Raw genomic sequence first — 10,546 nt, forward strand, 5'->3', positions numbered from 1 at the left:
CATTTTATTTGTACTAGGGTTTTCTTCATTCGTTTATTTCTTGATGCTTTTTCTTCTTTCCTCCTTTTTATTCATTTTATGTATCTATCTTGTTTCCCTTCATGCTTTGTAATCTATAAATATTGGTGTCTTTCTCTAACTTTTATTTTGCACAATATTATTATTAGATCCCTTAATATATGTAATATATGTATATAAATTTTTATTTTTAATTAGTAACTTCTTATTCTTCTATACTCTATACCTTGACCATAGGTATATATTTTATCTATTTAGATTAAACCATTAAAATAGATAGAATTATAAAATTTGATTGGCCTTATTCATTGAAATATTAATTAAGATATTTTATAAAATCTAGTTTTAAATAAATATATATTATTTTAACACCTTAATTAATTATTAAAATTAACATTATTCCTAACAACTAGTTTCTAAATAAACATATAATATTTTAATGATTTTACATTTATTTTTAATAATTTATTTTTATTTTTTCCTATGGCTAGTTTTAACCAAATATATTTTATTATTTTAATAAACAACTCCCCACCTCTAATAATTAATAATATTGTACTTGCCTTATTAATTAATAATATTCTACTTACCTTATTAACTAATTTAACGGCTAGTTTTCAACAACTAATTTTGGGCAATGATGCATCCATACTATTTATTCCTTAATATCGATTGATTCTTCACCTTGTCCTGAGGATGGAACACATTAGTTGGTTCAAAACATAAACCAAATCCTGATTATGTGATTAATCTGAAATACATCTATCTACATTTTATGATGTAGGAGCATCATCTCCGAAAAACACCTTGTATTTTACCTAAGCTAGGGGGTTTCATGTTTTGAAGAAATATTAAAATTTCATGTAAATATTAATATTATTTTGAGTGATTAATTAATTATTTGTGAGAAATTGTAAATGTGAGAGAAATTAGTTTCTAGATTATTTAGAATTAATGAGGGAGCCTAAGTTGGAATTAGTTTCTAAGTTTTAGGGATGAGAATCTATCTTTTAGGGATGTTGAGAAATTTAGGGATTTGTTGAGATATTAAGGGGATTGAGCATTTAATTAGACCATTTTTTAAAATTGTATAAATAGGAAGGGGTTTTGAGAGAACAAGACATTGAGTTAGTAGAGAGTGAGGGGTTTTTCTGATTGGATGCCTTCGGGCAGTTTGTAAGGGCCATAGATTACGAATATCAGGCCAAACCAGAATTGTAAGTATTTTTTTTATTAATTGTGGTTGAAACTGTGTTTAAAGCTTTATTGGTGGATTTGCGTTCATTTTCTGTAATTGAAATGAAACCGAAGTTCAGTGCAATTTAAGATTTTAAATACCAATTGGGAAGAAGTCGATTCACTGTGTATAGAGCATTGACATATTGTATGTATAAGAATATAGCATTGAAGGGCTGAAGTATATGATAGGGCGCTATTCTCATTAAATGATATACTGCCTGCAAATTAAGATTATGTTGAACGTTGTTCCCATTTAAATGGTTCGACAATGTATATGGAAATCGATACAAAAGTTTTAATCAATTAATTGCAATATTAATTTGTGAAGAGGTTTTAATTGGTATTGGAAAGCGTTTCAGATTGTAAGGTTTGTCCGCATTAGAAGAACCAATGGTTAATAATCTCAAATATGTGGATCGATTTTCAAGCACAACAATCCAGAATTAGATAATTCAACTTATGTTTGGAATGTCAAGTAGCAAAAGTCTGCGTTGAATAGAGAAGCAATCGGTTGAAAGGTAAACGGTGATATCGATTGAAAGGTAAATGGTGATATCGATTTTGTATAAGAGCCTTATTTCAATTGAACTGGAAAATTTTAAATCTGTATTGAAGAATCGATGGGCTTTTGAGAATGCCAGAAACATCAGATTCTGGTTAATTTATATTTGAAAGCAGAAACTCCAGTTGTAATTAATTGAATTCGATAGAGAGAATTATGAAATGATAATAGCGATGATCTCAAGGGTCGAAGAAGAGTATAACGATTTCCAGAATTTGTGAACGGAGAGTGGTAATCGTTGAAATTAACCACGGTTTTATTGTGGTTACTGTGGAAGGAAGAGCATCGAATCGATGATGATTTTATATCCATCGATTGAAAGTTATTTGTAATGAATATTAGTACATAAGCGTGAAAATGCAATGTACAGGTAGAATGATGGTGGATTGTATAAACCAGAAGTGCGGCATTAGACAAACCAATTCGAATCTGATAAAATGTGGGAAGCGCCAGTTGATGAATGTGAGCAGGACGCTGTTCCTTTGATTTTGGGTTGTCATAAATGGTTAACGCAGAGTAAGCACAGCATTAATGGTAAGTGTATTGATGCTTTGAAGAGTAAGTAGGCTCTATGCTGAGTTTTAAATGTTGTTAGTATTGTGAAGAAGTATTCATACAGCTCAAGTGTAATGTGTTAAGTTTTTGAACACATTCAGAAGTTGTAAGAACTGATACATCTGCCAGATCGTTGAAGTTGAACATAATCTGTATCCATCGTCGGATGGACAAGTATGATTGATCAAATTCTAAGTTTTTTTATAGGAACTGTCATGGGCAAGTAAATTGGTAAAGTGCACTTATCAAATGGGAACTTGAATTTGTATTAAGCTCAAATCGAAATCTTGTTATGCAGCTTGAGTTGAATTAAATATAGAATGTTACGAATTCTACATAGAAAGGGGCATAAGTGCATAGACCAGAATTATGAATGAATTTTATTCCAATTGAGGAATATTTGAACTCATATTATCATTGGGTTTGCTTGAAGGATTCAAAGCATGAATTTGCTTGAAGAGAAGTAAATTTGGAATTGATTTTCTTACATGGCTTTTAATGAAAATGTTGAAATAAATGGTGAAAGATTTTGAACAAGATATTAGCTTCCGCATGTAAATGGACATTAAGGATTTGATTTGAACAAAAAGCTGAGATGTATAAATAGTTGTCATAAGATTCTGGGATTTGCAGGCTAGCTCTGCGTCATTTTATTTACCTGGCTTATCAATGATTGTTATATTAAACTGTTGTAGTAAAAGCAACCATCTAATAAATCTAGCATTCACATCAGGTTTGTTCATTAAGTACTTGATAGTTGCATGGTCAGTACACACAAAGGTTTGATATCCAGTGATGTAGTGATTGAACTTATTCAGGTAGTTGACAACACCTAGGATTTCCTTCTAAGTTACAGTGTAATTCAATTCAGCCTTAGAGAGATTTTTGCTAATGAAGTAAATGGAATAAGGAAACTTGTCATCTATCTAGCATAGGGATTCTCCTACATCTTTGTTAGACGCATCATCATGGATGTGGAAAGGAAGAGCCCAATTTTGACCTCTAAGTATGGGTGCAGTAGTCAATTTACCTTTCAAGATATCTAGGGCCTCATGGCAACTATCTCACCAACAAAATTTTGATTCCTTAGCCAACAATCCAAACAATGGTGAGGATACTTTTTTGAAGTCTTTGATAAACCTCCTATAATATCCATTTAAGCCCAATAAGCTCCTAACATCCCTCTTCTTGTGAGGAGTAGGACCATTTTTATGATGGCAATTTTGTTTGGGTCCACTTGTATTCCCTCCTGAGATATTGAATGGCCCAGGACACCCCCTACATTCATCAAGAATTCACACTTCTCAAGACTCAACGAGAGATTCATTTCAATGCACTTCTTTAGGATTTTCCCAAGGTTAGAGAGAGCCTCCAAGAAGTCACACCCATAGGGAGTGAAATCATCCATGTAGAACTCTACAGAGTCATGGACTAGCTCAATAAAGATGCTCAGAACTACCCTTTGAAAAGTGGCAGGGGCATTACATAATCCAAAAGGAAGGACCCTATAAGAAAAGGTACCCCAGGGATAAGTGAATGTAGTTTTATCTTGGTCCTCTGGGTTGATCTAGATCTAATTGTAACCACTAAACCCATCCAGGAAAGAGAAGGAATTATTCCCTGCAAGACCATCCAAGACTTGATCAATGAAAGGTAGAGGGAAATGGTCTTTTTAGTGGCTTTGTTTAGTTCTCTGTAATCCAAGTAGATCCTCCATTTTCCAGTTTTCTTTGGGACCAAAACCAGAGGAATTACCCACTCACTATTTGAGATGGGGTAACTGAACCATGCATCCAACGACTTCTGCAATTATTCCTTTACTATGCCTTTGAGGTTTGGGTTCATCCTCCTCTAGGGTTGCCGCATAGGTTTGTATCCTTCCTTGATGTCGATTTGATGAGTACATGTTGGCTTGAGGGGGTCTGGACCTAGGTTTAGAGTTAGTTGCGCCAACCAACAAAACCCTACACTGTCGGCCCTTTCGGAAACAACCCATGTAGCACAAGCTACAGTCTCACCTGAGGCAGTGTTGGAGGATGACAAAACCAGGTTTCTACATCCAGAGGTCTGTGTGATGGGTTTTTGTTACTTCTAGGACTTTATTTAGACGTTCGTGACCCCTAATCCTTAAACCACGGAAATTATAATAACTTTCAAATAACATATTCTAACTCTACATTGATTGCTTTAAACATTCATAACATCAAGTAAACTAATAGATCTACCACTTTCGCACATCCATTAATTATTTATTATGATAAATGAAGTAAACAGACTGAATACATAATACATTCAGAAGTAAACATAAATGCACACATACACAAATATTACTCCAGAATAGTCTTTATTATGTTCAGATCTTCTATTACAGACTCTTTTTCCTTGCTTACACAATTGCAGCGGCCCACGCACTTAACTTCAGACTTACAAAGGTCTTCGCGTACATAGTTGTAGGAGCCTTCCCCTTCGCCTAAGTACATAAAACAGATAATTATGACTTAGATCACTTGCCTATATAGAGATATTCGATCAAATAGATATATCCTATGACTCTCTATGACTCATTTTTATAGCATCTTTCATTATAATACCATGGTTCGTGAACCATGGGTGGGTCATAAAACACTTAACTTCTAAGAAACTAAGGGGCTCTGACCTTCCTAAAGCCCCTTTGACTCTTAATGACCTTCACGCTCAGCACCTCAAAATGCAGAGACTTTATAAAAATAACAAAACTATTAGCAAAATTGACCAGAGGGGACCTTGTCCCAACAGGTCCCCAACACAAAGTCATGACTCGTCCTCAAGTCACTCTACTAGTGACACGTCGATCTTCACCTAAAACTCAGTAAACTCTATCTTCAACTAATTCTTTTTGGTGGGACCTTCGACTGCAAGGCTCATGGTTCTCTACACTTGTTTCATTACCTTTAGCTTGCTCTGTACTGATAGTGTCACTGACTTGCCTCATCCGCCTAGGTCTACATCATTGAAGATATGATTGCTTCCTTTTGACGTAGCTCATCAATTTCTCTCTAGATGAGATTTGCCTCCTGTAATCTGGTGAACCTCTGCACTCATGCTAAGGTTCGTGTTGTCGACCTAATCTCGTCGAACTGCCTCTACTTCTCTCTGATATCTGCTTCCATCTTCTATAGAGTTTGATCCTCCTGCAAGGAGGTACACAATTCCATGGCTTGTTAAAACAACTGGGTGCAACCCTTGACTACATCCTCTAAGGTAGCCATCTCTACTTTAATAGTAACCTCGCGTTGCTCTCTGACTTCTGGAGGAGTGGTTGTCTGCAACTTAATTTGGAGCTTAGATATCTAAAAATGTAGCTCAAATCTCACTTTTCCAGTTTCCCTTACTATGACAACTAGCTTTCAAATCTTCTCTATGAAGGTCGCTTCAGCTGGAATCTAGAGCTTGGGAAACTCCCTGCAGGCCTGTGTAATTACTGCTTCCATATGTTGACTTCACGCCATCGCTTCCTTCCTTTCCTTCAAGGCCCATGCCTTTTCCTCGAGCATCTGCCGATTATTGGTTTTGACCTTGTTGATGATCGGCAGTGCACATTTTTCCCAAACTCTGAGCTCATCAGATAACCCTTGATGTAACTCGTGCAATGTCTGTATAGGAAGCGATGTCAGGTTCAAACTGAGATCCTTTATGTGTAGGAGGTGTGCCCTATCTTTTGATGCCTCAACTCGCAGTGACCCCTCTAGTAACTGCACTATGTGGAGGTCCATGGTGAGCTCTACTGCTAAGGCCAACCTGCTCGCTTGTTTCAAGGTCGCTTGCTTCAGGCTCACCTATCCCACGCTCGCTTGAATGATACCTGTTTGGACCTACAATTCCCAAAGGCACTGCTACACTTTCTCCATCATTTGGTGGTATTGTTCTTCGATGTGTCCCCAAAGATTCTTTGTTGCATTACAGACCACATCACCAATATCATCTAGATCCCCCTTGATAAAGAACAAAGGCGTCATGCTCGCCGATTTGTCTGAATTTTGCCTCTTTCATGGCCCTATAGAACTCCTCTTTTGCCTCTTCTTGACGATGAAGGGGGAATCCAAGCCTATGCTCCCTTCCTCTTCTCCCTTTATCTCTTCCTCCACATTTGTGTGCTCCTTATCTGACTCATCGAGGTCAATGGTGGGCTGTGAAGTAGTGGCAGTATTCTCCTTGGTCACGCTAGTCTCTTTGGTAGAGACTTGTTCTTTGGTTGCATCTTTCTCCCTTACAACATATTCTTTCTGCTACGCAACCTTATCTTTTGCGGCAGCCTTCTATTTCACGGAAGCCTTCTATGCTTCCTTCTTCTTCTCCTTTGTTGTTGTTGTGGTCTATGTTGCTTCACCTTCAACATCCTTACTAGTTCCTATGTCGGCATCAGAGGGGGTCAGCTAGTCACTCAAACATTTACTGACGGCTCCCAGAATATCGTCCTCGAAAACTAATTATGGCAGATTTTGCCATGTTCTTGTGGCATCTTTCTTCATGTGGATGTGCAGATTATGAAAATATTCCTTGAAATATGCAACATTGCTATACTGCACGTGAAAACTTGGTGATAACCTTGGCCGCTGGTTAATCACCATCCTTAGCTCTAACTCAAATAAGACCCAAAATATCTTTGTCTCCATAACGCACTCGAGGTCTTTGGTGGCTCACAGTGAAGTGAACTTCTTGGCCTCAGGTAGATATGAGTCTTGCTGAGGGAAATGACTTTCTTCAAGCATCCTCCATGCCACCAACACGATCTACAACAATAGCCACACGTAGTGGAATGCCTTGCCCTCATCATGGGCTTCTCTATAGTCCTCCAAAAATTCATGACATAGGTATTGAGCCCAATTGTATTGGACTCCTTTGGCACACTGCACAGCCAAATAGACTACTGGCGCTGACACTTCATCCGTGTGGATATTCCTCATGATTTTTCCAGCCAAGATTGGTGTAGCGAACTACACCAAACCATCTGATATGGAACTTATTGCATAGACGCACAAATTCTTTGTCAGCTTGAAGTCCCTCTTCATTTGATCTGCTAATTTCTTTTCGTGCGAGTTTCCTATGAAACCCTCCGTAGGGTCCACTCCTTGATATGAAAACAAACTTATTCTATGGATTATCATTTCAATGATTAGGATGGGCCCTCCCAACTAGAGGCACCCATCATGCACCAATGTCAAAACTTGATGCACACAAACTGTGTTTATAGCTCTTCGGCTAAAATGCAGCACCCACAACATGTTTAGTAGCCCCATGCACCAAACTCCGGCCACCAATTTCTTCAGCTTAAGCCATGTGACCTCTGATTCTTCATAATGGACCTTCTTCAGGTACTTTCTCAGCTCCAACTACGGGAACTTCACGTGGTCCCCCATCTCTCAATCCTCCATTTTCATGTACGGTATCTAGGCTAGTAAATTGCCCTCAAACAGAACATTCTCTGGAAGCAAAGGTATGGATACCATGAACTTTGCTGAATCCATGTCTTTAGGAACTTTAGCCTTGGATTTTCTTGGTGGTATATATGGTGATATCCGAATTATTGGCTCAACCTCCTCTGCATCAATCTCCTAACCACCCCTAGTTAGTTCTTCCTCATCTAGGTCTACGGGCTCCATCGGCTACCTGGATTGGTCCTTATTTTCCCTCTGTCAGATTTTTGAGTGGTGATTATCACACTGGTGCTTTTTGAGGCTTCTTTTGCTTCTCATCTCCCTCCATGGAAGAAGATGGATTAGGCCTTCATGACCTAGGCGCTATAATTGGAAACCTTGTGGTTATAGGTTGATCTAACTCTAGCTCAGGTCAAGTTTCTAATATTCTCCCAATGAATATCTCGTGTTTCTAGTCAGTTAAATTTGTGAATCCTAGCTGTGAAATATGCTCTTTAATTCTTTCCCAATCCTTGACATACATACAACACTTCTCTTGTCGCAAACTAAAGCGCAAGATCTCAAGGCAAATTCTCAAGAAGCAAAGTGTTCAAATGTGGAGTGGCATGAGGTATTTATAACTCAATTTGAATTCAAATCCATTCATTCCCTCCAAATTCCTGTAATTAATGCACTTTTGGCAATAGATTTCCAAATAAATGTTCCAAAAATGATCCCCCCACTCCTTTTAATGGAAAAATCGCATCCAATTAGCTACAATGCTTCCAACGGTCAATTTTTGGCCAAGTTGTGTGGGACCCACAGTGATAGCACAATTCCTTTGGGGAAACTCTCCTCTGTGCCTTCCCTTGATTCATCACACAACCCATACACTTCGCCAAATTATCTTGCTGGTAGTGTATCTTATAGTCTTGTACTCTCTTGAAACTACCCAGAGTTTTAAGACTATCCCACCTCCATATATTCATTGCAAAGGGGTGGGATCACCCCTGTAAAACTTTAATTTTCTCCCATTGACCTTTCCTGGAAACAACTCCCTATTCACCTTCACGAGATGAGCTGCACCTCCATCCTTAATCTCCTTAATAATATATGGCCCCAGCTAATGCATTTGGAACTTCCCCAAAAACTTCGTGAACTTACTATCATATATACCAGATCTCCATTTTTAAAGGTGTGTTGTTTGATATGGCAATCATGCCATGCCTCTTCGCAATCCTTTTGCACCCACTGATGAAAACCTATCAAGAAGTGATATTCATCTAGCTCAATGAGTTGTACGAGGTGCTCTTCTATGGTATCCCAGTCGACCATGTCTATAACTGCAGCAATCCGCAAAGTTGTCACGATGTACTCCATCAGCATTACAGCTTCTTTTCCATAAACTAGTTTGAACGACGTTTGTCCCGTCAACTTTTTGCAGATAGTTCTATATTCCCATAGAACAACTGGTATGCACACATCCCAATCATTTCGCTTCGCATTGCAAATCTTCGTTAAGGTGTTCTCCGAGAGTTCCTTAAATGCTTCTACTATGTTGTTCGCTTGAGGATGATATGACATACTCTTATAGTGATACATTTGGAAGTCTTCGAGCAAAGCCGCAATTGTCTCATTCAAGAAGTGTGAACCCCTATCGCTCATCAAGATCTTAGGGTAGCCAAATCGAGATAGGATATATTCAAAAATGAACTTTGCAGTTGTAGTTTCGCTACAATCCTTTACAGGCTACACCTCAACCCACCTAGTTAAATATTTGGTCACTATAATGATGTATCTATATCCTATCTTCTTTCCTAGGGGTTGAATTGGTCCCACAAAGTCTATTACCCACTTATCAAATCCCTGTAACGACACTTGCGGGTTCAGAGGAAATTCTTCTCTTTGCAACAGCCTTCCCATTCTCTGACAGACATCACATGCCCTGTAATAAGCCTTGAAATCCTTATGCGCAGTTGACCACCATAGTCCTACTTGTAGAATCTTTTGGGCAGGTTCTCTTTCCATATAATGTCCTCCCGCAACCCCTCCATGTGCTTTAGAGAGCATACTTGTTCTTTCATACTTGAAGACATACCTACGCAATATTTCATCGGATCCCATTTTATATAAGTGTCCCACGATAACAGAGAAATCTGCAGCCCGGACCACCAATTATTTATTTTGTTGTGTCATATACCCTTCAAGAGTTGTACCTACAGACAAGAATTGGATTATTTCTATGAAATGGCCATCTGCGACACATATAGCAAATAGTTGCGCATCAAGAAATCCTTCCTCCAGATTTGTTGGTTCATCACCATTCTCAATCCGCGAGAGGTGATCTAGTCTAGCATTAAGTCATCCTGGCTTCACAATTACTTCAAAGTCATATTCTTGAAAGAGCAGTAGCCATCTACAAATCCCGCCCCCCAACACATACTTGTTGACCAGGTACTTCTATGCATAATGTTTTGTGTACATATTGAAGTGTGCACCCAACAAATAGTGCCTGAATTTCTGGAGAGCATACACCATTGCTAATCTTTCGCGCTTTGTGGTGGAATAATTATTTTCTCCCTTCGATAAATTCCTACTTGCAAACGCTATCAAATGGTCAATATCACCTACACCTGGTTGGGTTAGCACAAATTTTAGTGCTATGCAGGAAGCATCTACATGTACGTGGAACTCCTTCTTCCAATTGGGGAACACTAGAATGGCCACGGTGACCATTTTTTCTTTCAAGACATCCAATATCTTCTAGCAATCATTGTCC

At 38.2% G+C, this 10,546-nt stretch overlaps 1 protein-coding gene across 1 annotated transcript in view; it reads right to left on the reverse strand.

Moving 5' to 3' along the window:
- LOC149166911 (uncharacterized) overlaps positions 1–9,351 on the reverse strand; it is a 28,899-nt gene extending 19,548 nt beyond the window's left edge. Inside the window, exon 1 of the mRNA XM_089430295.1 lies at positions 8,944–9,351. Within this exon, the coding sequence (XP_089286421.1) occupies positions 8,944–9,351 (408 nt within the window). The remainder of the gene's footprint in view (positions 1–8,943) is intronic.
- Positions 9,352–10,546: the final 1,195 nt, after the last annotated feature.

Source organism: Pinus tabuliformis, chromosome 5_1, assembly GCF_031772625.1.
Source record: "Pinus tabuliformis cultivar Carrire ecotype Pingquan chromosome 5_1, CPIR1, whole genome shotgun sequence".
NCBI lineage: Eukaryota > Viridiplantae > Streptophyta > Pinopsida > Pinales > Pinaceae > Pinus > Pinus tabuliformis.